This window comes from Solanum stenotomum, chromosome 9 (assembly GCF_019186545.1).
Source record: "Solanum stenotomum isolate F172 chromosome 9, ASM1918654v1, whole genome shotgun sequence".
NCBI lineage: Eukaryota > Viridiplantae > Streptophyta > Magnoliopsida > Solanales > Solanaceae > Solanum > Solanum stenotomum.
Window position 1 is genome coordinate 38,694,132 of NC_064290.1, and position 19,317 is coordinate 38,713,448.

At 35.5% G+C, this 19,317-nt stretch overlaps 2 protein-coding genes across 3 annotated transcripts; one reads left to right on the forward strand and one right to left on the reverse strand.

The window, feature by feature from the left end:
- Window positions 1-9,882: 9,882 nt before the first annotated feature.
- On the forward strand, window positions 9,883-11,535 carry LOC125875503 (photosystem I chlorophyll a/b-binding protein 5, chloroplastic). Its single transcript, XM_049556482.1, has 6 exons — window positions 9,883-10,168; window positions 10,245-10,377; window positions 10,450-10,562; window positions 10,654-10,758; window positions 11,050-11,138; window positions 11,212-11,535. The coding sequence occupies exons 1-6, from the start codon at window positions 9,951-9,953 to the stop codon at window positions 11,352-11,354; spliced, it is 801 nt and encodes a 266-aa protein (XP_049412439.1). The 5' UTR covers window positions 9,883-9,950; the 3' UTR covers window positions 11,355-11,535.
- A 362-nt stretch (window positions 11,536-11,897) lies between these two features.
- Window positions 11,898-18,663, reverse strand: LOC125875500 (protein WEAK CHLOROPLAST MOVEMENT UNDER BLUE LIGHT 1-like). 2 transcript variants are annotated; one of them, XM_049556481.1, is made up of 3 exons: window positions 18,506-18,663; window positions 14,372-15,221; window positions 11,898-14,102 (listed from the first exon to the last, which is right to left on the reverse strand). In XM_049556481.1, exons 2-3 carry the CDS (start codon window positions 15,206-15,208, stop codon window positions 12,234-12,236), a joined length of 2,706 nt encoding a protein of 901 aa, XP_049412438.1. In that variant the 5' UTR covers window positions 15,209-15,221; window positions 18,506-18,663; the 3' UTR covers window positions 11,898-12,233. The 2 variants fall into 2 exon arrangements, with proteins under 2 accessions (XP_049412438.1, XP_049412437.1); XM_049556480.1 differs by lacking the exon at window positions 18,506-18,663 and having other exon boundaries at window positions 14,372-15,262.
- Between the last annotated feature and the right edge of the window lie 654 nt (window positions 18,664-19,317).

The following is a 19,317-nucleotide window of genomic DNA, read 5'->3' on the forward strand; positions in this document are numbered from 1 at the left end:
GCTCTCGCTCCATAGAAACTCCATCCGAACATAAATGAACTAGGGATTGGGAGGAAGTGATGGACATTCCTTTCTCTATTCTTCTTAAATAAAGTTTTTGTGTATCTCTTATGTCTTTTAATTTACTCTTAACTATCTATGTGTTATTTATATTTGTTACTTGTTGTGTATGACGTTTTATGTTTTGAGTATTCTAGTGACAATTAGTTCTCTCGGATAGCTTAGAATTTGTTAATTAACATAATATGAAAGAGTTGTAGTATAATAGTTTGAAACTTGGTCTTTCTTTACTACTTTTCATGTTTTAGTTTCTTTTTGATAAAAGGTGTTATCTCTTTTTAAGTTCAAATGGGTCTTCATTTGTTTCAACATAAAAGATGTGTTACAAACACAAAGCCGTTTCAGTTTCATTATGTTTCCAACAATATACATTTTTCATAAAAAAAATCTTTTTAATTATCAATTCTAAAGTTTTCTAATACTTAGCTTTCACAAAATAACTTTTACATCTTTTACTTTAGCCCTTTTAAAATCAAGTTATTAGTCTCAATGTTTTTTCGGTCTCAATCCGTCTAAAATGGAGTTTTGAATAGGTGATTTTAAGTCAAAAATTGATTTTATTTTGGTCACTTTTATTTCAAATTTCTTGGTAGTAACTTTGTTACCATGGATTTGACAAAACAAAGATTAATTTATTTTTAAACTTGAATTTGTTCATATAAGCTATTTTTAATACAATTTTATACTTTTCTTTTAAACTTTTTTTAATCCAAACACTCCTTTTTTATGCTAATATTTTATTTTGACACTAAGCCTCATTAATTAATTAAGTTCGGTCAGTTAATCTTTTTTTAATGAATCTTAAAGGATGTCTCACCCCTTCCCTTTAGATTAATTGAACCCTTACTTAGAATCTTGTGTTTAGTAGACCTTAAAATGGAGTTAAATTTAGACATCTCTTTAATCAATTTTATGTGTCCTAATTCACCGTAAATAATTTGGCGGCGACTCCTTAACTTAGTTAATTACTTTAGAAATTACCAAAATATTGTACACTATTTTGATCCGATTAAAATGGGGTATAACAGTAGTTATGATTTAGCATGGAGTAATTTCTCCTTATTTATGTGCATTTTGATGTGATTTGCATTCATGTTGGATTTTCAGTCTCTCTCCCTACTCTATTCATGTTAGCTTTAGTCTCATTTGAGGACGAATGTTCCCAAGGGGGAGATATTGTAAAATTTCAGAAATTGAAAGTTGAATTTGGAAAGGAAATTGCACCTTCTGGCACTATTGCAGGACATATGAGCCAACCTACGGATTGTAGGAAGCTCTACGGGTCGTAGGCTGGCAATCGTAGAATTTGATTGGTTTTTGAAAAATATCAAGTCTTTGATGTTTGACCTACGAGTAACCAAAATGAATCGTAGGGTGATCTATGAACCGTAGGAGGGATCCGTAGAGGTGATCCAGACTTAGAATTTTTTGGGGCTTGAATAGGGGTTCTACATAAAAGGGTCTACGAGCCGTAGAATGTTGGTTGGACCGTTGTACGACAAAATTTAGTCAAGGGTGTTTTGGTCATTTCCTACTTATTTAACCCCAAAAGTATGCTATTGTGGCCCTATAACTACCCTTACAACCGTTTTTACTCTTAGGACTTAGCCTAATTCCTCTCATTCATACAATTCTCCCAAATTTTTGAAGTTTTATTCTCTAAATTCTCTCAAGAGCACTTAATGTGGAAGATAGGGTTTCAAGGTTCAAGGTCTCATTCTCTTTGCATTCTTAGGGCTTTGACTATATATCAAGGTATGTGAGAATTCACTAATGGATTCCTTACATCCATTGAGTTCCAAAAGAAACTCAAATCTCCAATTCAATTTCATCCAATTCTCATAGGGTTTTATGTGATTCTCCATGGGTACAATTTATTGTGATTCAATTATTTATATTCAGTCTTATTATGCATGGTTTGATACAATTACATGATTTTCACTTATTTCACATTAACCCATGCCTATGCCTATTTTTATTAGAAGAATTATGTTTATGGATTTATGAAGTATGACTACGAATCTATAATGAAAAGAATGATTTCTTAACAAAGGATGTTTTTAAGATGAGAATCAAAGACTGGTGAAAGGTTTTTCTCACATATGAAAGGAATCATGATTTAGATTGTCACGCCCCGAGCTACCCCCAAGACGCGGACACAGGACCTAGGATCCCAAGCTAACCCTGCTGGCATGATCATGAGCATACTAAAGATAATAAACTGATGCGGAAGCTAAATCATAAATAAAAATGAAAAAAATATGGGGAATACCCATATACTATAACTGAGATATATCAAATCTGAGAGTTTAATACAAAAGAAATATCAAACTCAAAATACTAAGCTGAATCTAACTATGTCTAAAATAAGCCTCTAAACTGACTAGAAATGTTGGGACATACCCCAACTAGGTCTAGCAAAACTGAAACTAAAGACTAAAAGTGATAAAGATAAACATGTCACTAATCCTCGAAGAATGAGAACTCACCACTAATGCTGCTGAACTGAAGATCGGGAACCGATCTAAGCGTGATCTGGATGCTGAGAACCTGAACCTACATCACGAGAAGATGTAGCGCACGTATGCGTCAGTACTTGAAAGGTACTGAGCATGCAGGATAGAGTAAAGCTGAAATAACATATAACTGAACAAAGCAATGAAGCAATGAAATAATCTGAACATGATATAGATACTGAAAATACTGAATACTGAGCTAACTGATGCAATGACCAAATTTATAACATGCTGAGACTGAATACTGACTGTATTGAAATATGGTCAATGTAATAGAGTCTGATTGAACTGTGGGAGCTACTAATAACCAACAATAAAACCACATGAGCTAAATGTGGAGTCCGATGTATACGCCCTATCGAGAGGACCCAATATACCCTGCCAGAGGTATAAAGGCATCCTGGCGTGATCACTAAACTGATGTTGCCCACAGAGGGGACTTACACCTACGTGGCTAGTAGTTCTGGGACTATATGGGTACGCTAAAACCCTAGTCCAACTCGGTATTATGCTACTCCCAATGAATTAAGTGGTTAACTGGTTATGACTGAATTTCTGTAAATACTGAATAGCTCGAAACTGAACATACAAATTGAGAATGCAACAATTAATCTGATAATGATGCATTCATAAACTGAGGCATGTATAACTAAATATATTATGACTGAAATACTGAATAACTCAAAATACTGACATGTAGATACTCATACTTGAAAACCCCTTTTTTGAAAACAATTCAACATCATATTCTACTATAATCATTGATGACTTGGGAGGTCATACTGCATAAAATTGATGGTATATCTAGATACCATACTATTCATACATTGATGACTTACTCAATTGTCATACTAATCATGTATTAGAAGCTCTTTCTCAAAACTCATCTTAACTTTCTCAAAAACTCAGTTTAAAACTCAAGTGTTGTCTTAAAGAAAAGCTTCTCAAGATTTATAACTCAAAATAGGGTGTATACTGAAATATGCTGATAATGTGGCATAAAACTGGAGCATGTATATCTGAATAACTGAAATATCTGACCTAGCATGTGTAATTCAAGAACTAATGAAATACATAGCTAGGGTTCTGAAATTTATGTAAGAAACTGAGCAATAACATGATAATCTGATTTGGAACATTTAAATAACTAATTCATGATGATCTGTCGAAATTCTAGAAACCCTAGGTCTGTTCATAATCATGGAATCAAGAATCTGACTGAATTCTAGGGACCTAATGGGCGAAAGGAACCCACTAGTGAAATCCCACATACCTCGTGACGAATTCCACGGAGAAATCTTTCGATTTCGGGGCTGGAACTGATGGAACCTTGCTGCGTTCTTGAACTAGGGTTCTTGACCTCTCTTCTCCTTTTAGCTTTCTAATTTTCTAAGTTTTGATTAAATGTTTTGACTAAGGTAAGTTCTAGTTATGTTTCTAGGCTTAAACTGACTAAAACCTCATGATTTAGGGTTTAAACGATGTATCTTAGGGGTTAAAAGAAATAGGGAAAGACCAAAAGACCCCTGACTTAACTGCTATCAGAGTGATCGACGGATTGGACTGACGGGCCGTCATTCAATCGACGGTCCGTCGATTGGATCCGTAGGCCGAGTCTGCCCGACAGGGCTTCACTAAAACGAGCATAACTTTTTACTCAAAGGTCGGAATTTAGCAAACTCATTGGCGTTGGAAAGATAATTCAATTATATATCTAACCATAGGTCATGTGACACATAATTCATTTTTTTGCTAAGATTTATGACCATCTGAAGTTGACCCATCAATATTTTTCAACTAATTGGCTGCTGACCCTCATCTACGGTCAGACCTACGGACCGTGGATCGAATGACGGTCCGTGCTGGTCGACCGTAGTTTGTGTCAGAGGCTGGTAAGGGAAGTCTCGATCCACGGACCGTGGTCTGATCTACGGACCGTGGGTCTGTCCGTGAGTTGGGACTTAGCCAATTTTCTGAGCTAGTTTGGGGAGGGGTTGCAGTGGTGAATCACGGACCACCAGCATGGGCCGTGGTCTGACCTATGGTCCGTGGATGGTGACCGTAAGTTGCACCTGCAACTTCTCAAAATCTACATTTTTTTGTCCGTTTCGGATACCGGGTGTTACATAGATGCTTGAAAAGGGAGTGTCTTATAAATAAGATTATGAAATCATGATTTTGAAAGGAGCTACTCTATTATGACTTATTAATAGACTACTCATGATTTTGTAGTCTTAAAAAAAGTGCAATTTTAACTATTTGGATTTACTTAGCCCTCTCATGTTAGTAGAGACCGGGTCTCTAGAAGCAATCTCTTTATCCCAGACTACGTGCCCCCGTATGATTGTCTTAAATGACCTAGATAGTGGATCCACCTTAGCAATTATGAAAGAGACCGAGTTGTACTTTGGCAAGTAGATTCTCCTTTTTGGTGTGAGGGTTATACTGAATTCCATGTTATGGATTACATAGTCTTATTGTCACTTAATGTTAAATATCCCACAAATGAAATATGTTTTCTTTAGAGGTTTTATGAAAGTTTTTTCTTATGATTTTATGTATGTGTTGACCTTGTTTATGATTTATGGCTTCTCTTTAAAGGTTTTTACTACGTTTTACTTTGTCATGTACATCATGTTTAAAGTTTCTCATATTATCATGCCTATGTCTTATGCATTTCTCCCATACTTAGTACATTCATTGTACTAATGCATATTTTGTGTTTATATGTCTAATAATATAAGGTTCGATATTCCTCCTTCGAATGTGTTTAGATCAGGATTGCCCAGCTTTGATTGCTTGATTTGTGAGTCCTTGTGATTCAAGGGCAAGGCCATGGATTCTTGTACTGCTTCTATGATTATTTCGGTTTCAGACTTGTACGTGGTGTATGGGTTATGTCCCGGCCACTCCTATGATGTTATAATGGTTTATGTCAGACTTAGAAGTATTCCACGTATTCTCTTATGTTCTCTATTGGTATCGTTTATGTCATCTTATGATTTGAGTCTTATATCTATTGTTCATATCAAATTGTATTTCATTACGTCATGCTTATGTGAAGTGGCTAAACTAAGGTTTCTCGAGATTTTATTTATCATGTCAGTCTTGGGTGTACTTTGGGTCGTGACAGTTTATATTAATTAAACTAAAAACAAAAAAAAGTATTATCCATCCATAGTTATCTTTTTTTTTTGGTTATTAAATTTAGAATTTTGTGATTTTTGTATTAGGAAATATCCTCAATTTCATATTAAGTGTATGTTTTGGTATTTTTTCATTATTTAAAATAATGGAATTGTACAAAATTCAAGATAAATGTGTGAAATATTTTCTATGTTTATCCTTTCTTTTAATGAAGTTTTATATTTTTTTTAGGAGATATATTATACGACTTATAAAGTTATATTTATGATTTTTGAAAAGGCAATAGTGAAAAATGTGATTTAAATCATATATTGAATATTTTTGTTAATGAGTGTGTATTGTAGCCGTGTATCGGTCGGTTTGATTCGATTTTGGAATTTATCATTTTACTTATTGGTTTCCAGTTTGTAATCATACTAAACCGTTATGAAACCGTTAAGATGTCGGTTTATCAGTTATTGGTTTATCAATTAGTGATCGTTATCTGTTTGGTTATCGGGTTAACCATTAACAATTCACACCATTTTCATTGAGAATTACTAATGGACTAATCAATAATTAACAGTACGCAATAACCAGTAGTCACTGATGAACTTTTCCCTGTTAGTCCATTACTACATAACACACTTAATAAAACTCCATATTAACCTGGACAAGATGTCAATATTGCCCAACCTGGCAAACTCAAAAGGATTCCTCATAACAACCAAGCCAATTTCAATATGAACTATAAAGAGAAACCATTACAACACTACTAAAGAAAACTGTTAATGATCATGAGACCATTACTAATAAAAAAAATTCATTGTAGATTGTAGTATTGCCATATTGCAGGCAAATCTGAGTGACTCATTCATTGTAATGAGAAGATGAAAGCAAAGACTTAAAGTAAGGGAACCAACCATTTGAACCTCAATTTAGACACTTAGAGAGTGATATTCATTATAACTCGTCAGTGTGGGAGTAGTGACAGTGAATCAATGAGTGATGTTGTAACTTTAGAATATTATTGTGAATTTTGAGTGTCAGCAATAAAGTCACCATAAAGAGTCTGAAGACTGAAGTGTAAATCCTAAAGGCTAAAAGTGTCTAAGGCCTTAAGTGATATAAATGTAATTAATTAAACTTCTGATCGGGTTATCGAGGCACCTGGTTAGAAATATGGCCAAACTGAGACCCGAACCGATAAGCCGATAAGAAGTTTATAGTAAACCAAGACCTGAACCCTTAAATCATTAATCTGAACCATTGACCCAATAACCAAATTATTGATTCGGATCATTAATTTTCGGTTCGATTTTGAACAACCCTAATGTATTGTCTTACAAAACTTAATATGTAGTAAAGGGAGTATAATAAATAACTTACGAGAAAATAAGTAATAATTAGGTGACTATATATGAAATTATGGAAAGTTTAACATTCATTTTGGTTCCTTTAACTATACATACATTCATCATACTTTATATGTAGGAAGAAGTGGAGTAGAGGTCTATAAGGGTAGTAGAGAAAATAGTGGAGCTAATAGATGTTAATACCCCATTTAGAAGCATATTTAACAAGCTCACTCATCTCTTCTTCGCTGATATATCCATCTTTATTGATGTCAGCATGACGAATGGCTTTGCCAGCCCTCCATCTACAAAAGCTTAAACCCATTTCTTTAAATGCTAGTTTGAGCTCTTGTTTGCTGATTTTTCCATCTCCATTCTTGTCATATTTCTTCAAAATTTGTTTTAGTTGCTCCTCAGATATTGGCACACTTACACCTTTCCAAGGCATTTTCTTAATGTTAAGTTATATGAACAAGAGATATACTTCAATTCCTATATATAAAAGCTAGGTTGAAGGGGAATGTGTTAGTTTTTTCTCTCACTTATTAGGGATTATTAGAATTTATGCCTTTTCCTTTCCATTGGATGTTTTTGGAATATTTTTTTTTTCATTAGCTAGGATAAGAATGGAGACGACGTGGGGTCAAAATTATTCCAAAGAATGTAGGAAAAGAGAAGAAACAATGGCTAGAATAACTCAACTCCCTCGCCTCCACTAAACTTGACTCACATGTGTTGCAATGTAGGGGTGTAAAAATGAGCCCAAATATAGATAATTTTCTATCTATTTAGAATTTTAAGCATAGAGCTTAAGATAATTTGAATTGAGTTCAAACTTAACTCATTCAAAGCTTAACTCATTTTAAGAAAATTTTTAGTTGAGCTCAATTTAATCTTCAATTTTAGCCTATTTTAAGACTTTTTAGTTGCATTGATGTATTAGTATTACTCTCTATTTTATATCTTTTAGAATTTATTCATCCATTTGTAAATTTTATTAAAAAAAATAATGCTTTAGTTGAATTTAAATTGTGGTTATAAAAATTAGATAATAATATGTTAAAATTATTGAAATTAAAAAGATCAAATTGGGTAGGTCTTGACTCAGCCCGATTTTTAGCCCAATCCATTTGAGTCCAAGTAAACATGGGCGGATCAAAACCCAACCTAATTTCTATTTCAACTCATTTTAATATATCAAATTTTAATCCAACCCGCCCATTTGACACCCCTATTGCAATGCAACATTGAGATTCAACACGTTTCCTAAATACAATTTAATTGGACAAGATTTATCTATGATCAGCTGTTTCTCTTCCTTGTCTTTTTTTTTTTTGAGAGTCTAAACCAATTTCTCCATTGAACTTTAATATGGAAAGTAGTGGAGCTAACTGTAACGATCGTTATCCGTACATACATAAAAGAGACTTTTCATTTATGTTGGATTGTATATTGATTTGATGAGTCTTTTCTCAAATGATTTTGTTAATATAATTGGATAGTTGGATTCTGATGGTGATAATAGTGGTACAACTTACCCCTCCCCCGGGCACCCCTCACCTTCCACCAAGCGACCCCTAATTTTTTATTTTTTTTTCCAAAAACAAAATAAGAAATTTGTTTCATTTCACTTATATGGGCTGGATATGGATTCTCATGTTAACTCATTTTGTTCATATTTGTATGAGCTTAAATAGGTTGAAGACCATATTAACCCATTTAAGAAAAGGAAAGAAAATATGAGTGATCCATTTAATTTAATATGAGCAAAATGATTTCATTTCAGTTATATGGACTGAAATTGTCACCCCTAGTACAAGGTTGGAAGATGACAAGTAAAATAAGTTAATTGATCAGACGATAGGCCAATCCATTAGTTGTGTTTTGTAGGAAAGAAAAATATTTTCAAATTTTCTCATATTTGGTTAGCTTAAATTTTAATTTTTTTTCTGTTTCTCTGTCACTCCAATCATCTACTTCAAATGTTGTTCAAGGATCATTCTTGTTCATTGATATTTAAAACTTGCAGAGTTGTGCTTCTCAATTTAGCACGCACCAGCTTAACATGATGCCTCCACTCTCTAGTTCAGAGCCTCTTCTTCCAAATTTGTTAGGTACCTAATATTTGTTGTTGCTCACCACGTTGAGGATTTTCAGTACACTCTGTCCCAATTTATTCGACAAATTTTGTTTTTTCGAGAATGCTTAAATTTGATCGAGAATTTGCTCATGAAATCTTCAAATTTTTAAAATAAAATTTATATATTTATAAACAATAATTAATAATTCAAAATATTTAGAAGATATACTTGTTTGAATCTCGAAATCTGAAATGTGTCGTAAGAGAGTAATGAATTTGGTGCAAAGAGAGGGAGAATGAAAGAGGGAACAGAAGTGATTTTTGGATCATTATTTTGGGCCTAAAGTGCTTTTAGGATCATCATATAATCCAAAGATGGGTCATTAAAAAATATTTGTGGCCATATCATGTCATCTTCCCATATAGAAAATCTGGCCTTTGGAGTTTTGCTCCAATTAATTTAAGTAGTGAATGTTTATTGCAAATAATTTTCAATGACGAACCCATTTTAGTGTCTCTTAATGACGAACCCATTTTAGGTTAGGTGATAGCTTTTGAGCACGCATCATTCATAGCTAATACATCCACTCATCCAGTTGTTGAAAGGAAGAACAAACTAGCTCATCCAAACACCTTGAGTAAAAATTATTTCAACAAACTTGTGGTGGATGAATTAAAAAAGAGATAAGTGGGGTGGGGACCCCTCCTATCTTATTTGTAACGCCACAAAGCCAAGTTTTGGATATCATTTTTAGTATGGGCAGTTGCTTATTCACCCATTACCAATTGAGTTTGCTTGTTGAGTGGTGATATATGGAGATTGCAGTGGGTAGAGGTTTCCAAGTTTTGACATTGTCGGGTTCATCTTTTCATGGAAAGAGTATACGTAAAACTTGTGTATCTCTAAAAGGCTTTAATTGGACTAGTGCTAGAAAAGGACATTCTCTAACACCATGCACAACTCTGGTTCAAGGTCACCAAAGGCCAACATGGCTTCCTGGTCTTGACCCTCCGCCTCATCTTGATGGAACGTAAGCGTATTCGTTGCCTACTAATTAACCAACTTTCCTACTTAGTGGCTCATCATATATACTTTCTTTTTAATAGTCTTGCTGGAGATTTTGGTTTTGATCCACTAGGACTTGGAGAGGATCCTGAAAGTTTGAGATGGTATGTACAAGCAGAACTTGTTCATGCCCGCTTCGCCATGGCTGGGGTTGCTGGAATTCTTTTAACTGATGTAAGTCATCATTTAATACTTGTGTAACATTTTTTTTCTCTTTATCCTAACAATTCTGGTCATTCTTTTTAGTTGCTTCGAGTCACTGGAATAAGGGATTTGCCAGTGTGGTATGAAGCAGGAGCTACAAAATTCAACTTTGCCAGCACAACAACTCTGCTCATCATTCAACTATTATTGATGGGGTACAACGTTTAACCGGTTGATAGAATGTTAATTCTGGACAATCTATGCCGGCACTAACTTATCCCTCTCTCTGATTTCTTATATTTACAGGTTCGTTGAAACAAAAAGGTACATGGATTTTCTTGATCCTGGCTCTCAAGCAAAACCTGGATCCTTTTTTGGACTAGAAGCTGCACTGGAAGGCCTTGAACCAGGGTAATTTTAATATTTTTTTGTTTGCCAAAAAAAGAAAGGGTTACCCTTGTTAGTGCGGGAGTAGGGGAAGAACCGTCTAGGTTGATCCACCACGAGTACTATGCGTTCAACTAAACCCGTTGCTTTCTGTCCAAACTACATTCATAGATGACAGATACTAAATTAAGATGTATACAATATAATTACACTTATTCTAAATACTCATTCTACATAGACTTTGAATTTTGGATTTGCCTCTGAGCGGGCTTATACTCCTACTAAGCATAGCCAGAAATCTTTGACATTTAGCAGGTATCCAGGTGGCCCTTTATTGAATCCTCTTGGAATTGGAAAAGATATCAAGAATGCTAAAGACTGGAAACTGAAAGAGATTAAAAACGGTTTGTTGAGATGCATCATTCTTTTAGTGCTTTTAAGTCTTGTCCAATATTTATACTTCCCTCTATTTTGTAGGACGCCTAGCTATGGTGGCTATGCTTGGTATTTTCGTTCAGGCTTCTGTTACTCATGTTGGTCCTATTGACAATCTGATCGAGCATCTCTCCAATCCATGGCACAAAACCATTCTTCAAACCATTGCTGGATCGAGTTCTTGATTATTGGAGTTTGTTGAAAACATGGCATACTTAAATGTTTTCATTCAAAGGCCATTCAGTAAAGCAAGCAACCTTGTATAAGAAACTTATGTGTATTTCAATCATGTCCTTCCATTTCTGACTGACTATATAATACTAGGACATATAGAGAACAGTTGTCAATGAAGGAAATTATACGGTAGCATATGGTTTCTACACAAAGATCAAAGGACAGGTTATTTGAGGATGATCTTTAGGCCACACCAAGTAATAATCTTACCTGCACCAGGTTTTGCGCCAAATCGGTGAATGCAATGCACATGTCATGCATATAACGTTTTACTGTTAAGGTTAAATTCCTTGGTTTGGTGTAAAGTGTAAACATGGAGATCAGGTAAGTATTTTTCTGACAATGAGTGTATGTATAAGTGCTTTAAATAACTTATGCATCTTCTACCCAACAGAAATGGTCAATATGCACATTTGTTACAATTCATACAGCATTCGATCAGGATTTGCATGAACAAAGCGGAAAACAAGCAGAATACTATCACAAATGATATGAAAAACTAGAAAATACTAGAATTATACAACCCATACTGCCAAGAAACCCAATATTTCAGAATCTGAGAACTAGCAGGATATAACAGTTGAAGCAGCAGATGATTTACTTACAGAGTCACTTTATTGACTCGGCCAAACCTATAACAATCGTACTCTGTTCTATAAACAGCCCTCCAAAAGGTGAGAGAAGTATTTTGATATTGTACTATACATGATGCTCGGGATGTATACAGAAAAGCAGTGAGAATTTACACTCCGTCAACCAAGAAAAATAACCAGAAAAATAAAGGGACAGTTGTATAACATGAGGGAGATTCTCTAAAACCCCAAAGCACATCATGCTGTCTTGGCCTGTGATTTCTTTCTTCCCAGAAGCATCAAGAGCCTTGGGAAGAAGGACCTTTTCTTTTTCTTTGGGATCCTCACTTCTGGAGATGTATCAGTTTCAGTATTACTTCCTTGCTCATATGCTCTTGGACTTGACCTATGATGTAGTGAAGCAGCCTCTGGTGCACGCTCATAGGTTTTCGATGATTTACTCTCCTCAAAGCTCGTTCTCGGGCTTCTGGTAGTGTTTATCAGTGGAAGAGATTCACCAGCTTTCCGCCTTTGCCCATGCTCAGCCCTCCATTTCCTCAGCTCTTGCTCCACTGCCAATTTCCCTTCCTTGGCTTTCTCTGCCTTCTTCATTGCAATTTCCAGAGCTTCCTTTCTAGTAGTCATCTCACGATTAACCTCCTCCAGCCTGCTTAGACTTCTCAGTTCTGATTCCTTGAATACTTCAATTTGGGTGATAGCAGCAGCCACCCTCTTATTAGCTTGCTCCTCCGCCTCATGGGCCAGCTTGCTGAGATCATAATATTCTTCAAGAGAAAGTGTTACTCCAGATGGAGAATCTTCATCATTGGTGCTTCGAGCTAATTCACTCTCTTGCAGAGCATTGATGGCTTCTAGCGCCAACTTCTCAGAAGCTTTTGCAGCTTCTATCTCCTTATTAGCAGCAATTAGTCTACTTTCCATGGTACTTGCTCCTGCCTTTGCTTGCTCTGCTTCTTCCTTTGCCTTTCTCAACTCTTCACGAGCTGTTTGTGCAAGTGACTTTGCCCGATCAGCCTCTTGGGCAGCCTCTTGCAATTTCTTGGGAAGCTCCACAACCTTTTCTCTTGCTTCTTTCTCTTTCATCTGCACAAGGGCAATCTCTGACTTGGTCCTGTTCAACTCAGCCTCAAGAGATGCTACAGCAATTGATGCCATGCCTTCTCTCTGCTGGATGGAAGCTAGTTCTGATTTTTCTTTATCTAATTCTGCCTTCAATGAAGTTGCAGCAACCTTCAAGCAATTTACATCATCTGTTGCTTTCTCGATGTTGAGTTTCACCTCTTCAAGTTCCCGTGTAGCCAAGGCAACCGCTGCTTGTATCTTGGCATGAGTTCTTTTCTCTGGCTCTGACAGTTCGCCAAAATTGCCATCTTCAACAGTCTCTTGTTTCAACTTTGATTCCATGTAAGCAGCAAACTCAGCTTTAAGATCCAGTAGCAAAGCTGAAGCAGTGTCTAATTTTGCTTTGATATCCTTTGAAGACAGTATTTGCTGGTTTAGCTTCTCAAGCTCATCTTCTGCCTGCTTTAGTTCTTTCTCCCATGTTAGAGTATCTTGCTCTCTTGCCATAGCAGCTCCAATTCTGTGTTCCTCCACCTCCAAATGTGCAGCTTGTGCAGCTTCTAAAGATTCCTTTGTAGTGATGAGCTCAATAGTCAAATACTCCACTTCTTTCTCAACTTTCTTTGAGGTAGAAACCGCTTCCTCTGCTTTTTGCACAGCATCATATCTCTCTGACACCAATAAATCATACTCTTTATGCAGATCTTTCAACTCATAATCCACAGTGTTTAGCTCCGAAACTGCTGCTTCATGCCTTGCTTTAGCAACTTCAAGCTGCGCCTTGGCTGCAATACTAGCCTCATCAGCAATTCCCTGCTCCATCTCTTCTACCCTGAGTTTGGCAAGTTCTGAGTCCTGTTTCGCTTGTTGTTCTTCAGTTTGTGCTCTCTCCAGGTTCAGCTTCAACTCTTCTATCAGTCTTTTAGTGCTATCTAGTTCCTTCAACACCATCATTTTTGCTCCTTCTGCAGCCTGAGACTGTTTCTTGTACAATGGGATCTCTTCCTGTACATTCGCTAATTCTTGATCGACAACTTTCCTTCTCTGCATTATCCAGAAGTGGAAGATTTAGTTAAAAAATTCGTCGTGGGACAGATGTCCAAAAGATGACTTTACAGGTCAGCAAGATATAAAATATAAATACACAATCTAAATAGTCACTTCTTATGGTGCAGTATCCTGGTGAACTTGCAGATGCAATCCTTCATTAGATAGAATCATCTAAAGTGGCTTTCAACACACTCATTTTGATGACAACCAAATGTCTAACTGAATTGAGATTCAAAGAGTGTATAAAGGGTTCATGAGCTTACCTCCACAGTCTGTACTCGATGAGCCTTCCAGTCAACAATGCCTCCAAACTTGGAAACTGCCTGCTTCACAGATTCAATTGGTGCTGCTGTGTCAATTTTAACTCTGTTAATAACAGAGTTATTAGGGTGCTTAGAATTGGCACTGGGTTCTGGAATCTTAACTGTGAGACAGGAAGCCTTGGTTAGGGACTGACCAGTGTTAGGTACCTCTACATGAATATTATATTTGTGTTTTTGTTCTTGAGTGGATGAAGTTGTTTCAGCAGAAACATGAGAAATACTTGGAGAATAATCGTGTTGAAGTAGTGAGACATTAGTTTTTTCTCCTTTTAAAGGATCAGATTGTATGTGGTCAGAAGATTCCTTTTGGTTTTCCTCTTTTAGGGATGCAGGATTTGAATTCATGGTTAATAAAGGTGAAGCATCATGCTCTTCTGTTGGTCCATCAGTATGATTCGGTTGATTCAAAAGACCACCACCGCAACCACCATCAGATGATTGCTGCAATGAATCACTTGCTTTTGCATCCAATATAGACGATGAACTGGCTTCTGAGAGAGCTGTTGGAGGCTCTAACGATTTCAGATCCTCTACCAGTTTAGGTGAGGCTTCCTGCTGAACTGTTGGCACAGCTGATTGAACACTTCCTGTTTTAGAAATGTCACCTGCTCCATCAGATTTAATGGAAGGCTCCTGAATTTCAGAGTTTGCTGTTTCATTCATATGTTGCCTAGTTGGAGTTGCACTATGTGAGTGATCCTCCTTCGGAACAGAAACTTCAGGTTTAGGAGCACATTCTTGGGGAGAACTTCCCTTCACATCTTTTGCATCTTCCATTTCCAATTAAGAGCTGAGATGAACCAAAAAATAAAATTGGCAAAGATAAGTAAGGGGATACATAACCTCTCTCAAGTAACCAAACACCTTCCCAACCTTTTACCAGGAGGTGAACTACAGAATTGGAGATATCAAACAACTGTTCTTGAAGACCCAACTTAAACTTAAGCAATTGCAACTATTTTCTGTACAATATTAAGATCACCTATTTTGGAAGTTTCTACACTATAACCTCTACACAGTCATTCATTTCATTTGAGGATTGCTAGTTGGATAACAAAAACTAAGTTAACTTTTGCGAGAAGGTTTAGGGCAACACACCTTACTAAGAATATGAATAACTTCATCCTATCCAACTAAGCTATAATCTTTTTCTGTAAATGGAATACTTATCCTATGTTCACTAGTTAATGCAATATCATTTTTACATTGCCAGCCAAATAAACAAAAAAATACTATCCCACATGAGGACACACTTCCCATAAAGTAATTTTATTTGAACTCTAACTCAATAAAGAATTATGAGACACTTTTTACTTATCGAAGGAAGTGAAGTCAAACAAGATATTCAATTTCAAAAAGAGAAGTACTAGGGATTTCATAATTGAATAACCAGTAAAGTCTTGTCGGCAAGTACATTTATCACATTAAGTTTAACTTATCTAATGGATATTTATATATCAGCTGATCCATGATATTTCCCTAATATTTTCATCAATGAATCGCATAAACGGGAGGAGTAAAAGATCACACCAGAGAGGTACAGTCCCTAATTTTTATGCAGTTATTTTAGACCCAGTTGTTGTCTACAACTCGTTGCATATGCATGCTATGGATTTAATAAAAAAGATATGCAGCTGTTCTTCTTCTGATCCATTCCCCTTCCTCATCAACAACATTGAAGCCAGGCAAAGAAAAAAAACAAGAAGAAGGAAAATGAGAAATGAAAAAGTAGTCAGCCAACACAGCGGCGGAGCCAGGATTTTCAATGAGGGGGTTCAAAATCTAAAAATATAGACACACGAAGTAGACGAAGGGGGTTCGACATCTACTATATACCTAAAAAATTATTTTAACCATGTATAAATCATAGAATTTTCCGCCGAAGGGGGTTCAAACCCCCTCATTGTAAGGTGGCTCCACCACTGAGTCAACGCCACAAAAAATACATCTGTGAAACTTATTGTCATCCTTAACTTTTTTCTCTTCTGCAGCACTCTCACTAAGGAATAAGGACACACCATTCTATGGTGAGACCAATCCTAGTTTAGGATAGTCCATGTAAAACTTAAACTTCTAAGGCTTATTCCAGTTTTTCCATATAACCAAATCCTTGGATTGTATATGCTCGCTCCTAGAAGGGGAACCTTTTAAAACAAAATGCTGCCTGAACTCCTTTTCTCTTCCTAATATTCTATCGTCTAAGTCTTATCAGTTTTTCCATATAACTAAATATTCCACTTGTGTTTTCTCGAAGCAGGAACATAAGTAATCTTTAAAGAAATTTCCTGAACTGCACTTCCTGTACCAACATTGGTAGACACTTCTCACGAAACTACAAATACATTATATACAAAATTTCCATCACACATCAATCTCAATAAGTTGAAAGAACAAACAATCAGATGAAATGCCTAGTCTATTTATTTGTACTAATGCACATGCTGGAGGTATGGTTGCTGCACTTGGAAAAAAGAAGTTAGTTTCCTAGAAGCTTTGCTATCAATTCATGCAGAAAAATGCTTCAGGAAATTCAGTTGAAGACATAGAAGTAGACATGGAAAAAGCATCTTTCAAGGTTTCCAAGTGATAAAACTAGAGTTTGTAGAATAAATTTTATTAAAAAGAAATCATGTGGTTAATAGTCCTACTTGGAGCACTTTAACCCTTATAGTAGTTTATACACTCATTAGCATTGAAAGAATGTAACAAGTTCTCTTTCGGGCCCCAAATATCGGAGAGGAATCACAAAATCAACTTTTCGGGGAAACATTAGATAATTGAATCCTCTTTTCTTCCATCACCAGAAGATTCTTCATTCAGAATCCTCCATAGCAGATAATGTCAATGTCATAAACTTCATCAGCGAAATGCATGACTAGCACAAGTGGAGCGTACCACATCAGCAGCTTAGCACATTAAGAGCAGGCATATAACATGTGTCTTTAAACCAATCAAAATATGAAAGTAGCTTGAATTTGGGTTCCACTTGTTTCAAACTGATAAGTTAGATATGCAAGAATCCTTAGACAGCAAGCAGAAATCATGTGAAAGATTCGTCCTCCAATTAGATTAAACATATACATAAAGGGTAGCAGATGGTCTTTCATTTGGCTTTGAAATATAGAAAAGAGACAACAAATCATACAAAAAAGTTATGCTTGCTAAATACACAAACTTAAAATGTGTAGTTATTTAGTTTATTTGCTAGGCAATAGTACCTAGAGAACGCCGTTTAGCTCTAACATAACGAAAAAATGGCAAGTAACTTTGTCAGTGAGGATGATTACACCTAACCATACACCAGCAGGAATACAGTTTAGGGATGCAATTGTTGTACACAAAGATGGTGTAGTACTACTGAATAAATACAACTCAATTAAATTGACCCCATGTTTTACTAATCACATCGACACCACATCTTATACTCTAAACAGCTATCTAGTCATTTTATCCATTGACACTTGAATTCCAGATTCATGAAGATATAACTGACTTACGCTTGGTGAACGATTGAGTTGCTTACAATATAGGAGTTGATAATTATTAAAGATATGATGTTGCATTGAATCTCCTATATTTAGACAGAAAAACATGATATTACTAGGACTAGTTGTGGTTTTTGACACCATCTAACCTCATCTGATTGAGCTCTTTACAACACATGCATTTATGAGAAGCTAGTCAACGTGGGTAGCAAATTAAAAGCATCTGATTGAGCTCTTTACAACACATGCATATATGAGATGCTAGTCAACGTGGGTATCAAATTAAAAGCATGAGCAAGACTAGTAATATAAGGTCTCTCTCATGCTAAACAATTAAGACCCACAATTTATCCCAAAAGATCAATTACCAATACCATCTCTTAGTATGGAATTGACCAAAACCCCAAACAACAAGGTTCGAATTTGTGAGCTAAGCTTGGTTTTAATTACATACATACATATATATAACCTTTCCAGTATACAAAGATTGCTCTTTTTTTTTGTGGCACAGAATCATCAAAAATTAAATTAAACAATTATACAAGAAGCATATGATAATTGACCAGAAAGAAAAGATAGCAAAAATTACCAGAAATGATGTCTGTTTCTTGATGTTTTCCCAGAACAAAGAAAAATAAATAAATAGTGGTTTGGAAAAAGGAAGAAGAAGGAGAAGTAGAGGTTCTCAAAGATCCTCTTCGTCTACCTTTTTTTTTTTTCCCTTTTGTCTTTTTCCAATTATGTCTACTTTTCAAAATAAACATTACAATATCTAAAAGTCACCGCCAATTAAGGAGAGCTGTTCTTTTTTCGCTGTGTTTTTTGCGCGTGTTTCAAACAAACCGTCCCCGCACAATCATTGATTCAAAAAGAGAAAAAAAGATTCAAATAATTGACAGAGTCGACTAGTTGACAAACCTTTTCCGTTCCAACCCACTTCCACTATTTTCATTTTTCACTATCATAGTTCTCCCTTCCTCTCCATTTTAAGCACTCATGTTTGTGTGAAACTACACGTGGTTGTACCTACTGTACAGTTCGGTTGATTATTTTTAAAAATTATACCATTCTAATTTTTCAGGTATTTTATAATGTATAAATAAAATTAGATTTTTTAAAATCATCCCAATCATATGGGTTTCACTTCGATATCGGTGTGGTTCAATTAATTATCGGGTTTTTTTTTTATACTTTCACCTCAAAATACACTATTATTAAAATATTTCTTTCACAAGTATATTTTTGAAGAAGCACTTCAATTCTTCACCAAGAAGCTAAGAATGTAAAATCTTGTAACCGTATTGTTTGATCTTAAAATTTTAATTGGAGTGTTTGCAGAGGTTTTGTCATATTGTTTGATGACTTCTATTATAGTATTTTTTTTTAAATTCTAACTAATTA

Excerpts from the sequence above, each read along its gene's own strand:
- LOC125875500 (XM_049556481.1), bottom strand. The coding sequence starts at position 15,208 with ATGGAAGATGCAAAAGATGTGAAGGGAAGTTCTCCCCAAGAATGTGCT. Across the intron at positions 14,103-14,371 it reads ATCGAGTACAGACTGTGGAG|AGAAGGAAAGTTGTCGATCA; the intron begins GTAAGCTCATGA and ends TGGATAATGCAG.
- LOC125875503 (XM_049556482.1), top strand. The coding sequence starts at position 9,951 with ATGGAGATTGCAGTGGGTAGAGGTTTCCAAGTTTTGACATTGTCGGGT. Across the intron at positions 10,169-10,244 it reads CCGCCTCATCTTGATGGAAC|TCTTGCTGGAGATTTTGGTT; the intron begins GTAAGCGTATTC and ends TCTTTTTAATAG. Across the intron at positions 10,759-11,049 it reads CTGGAAGGCCTTGAACCAGG|GTATCCAGGTGGCCCTTTAT; the intron begins GTAATTTTAATA and ends GACATTTAGCAG.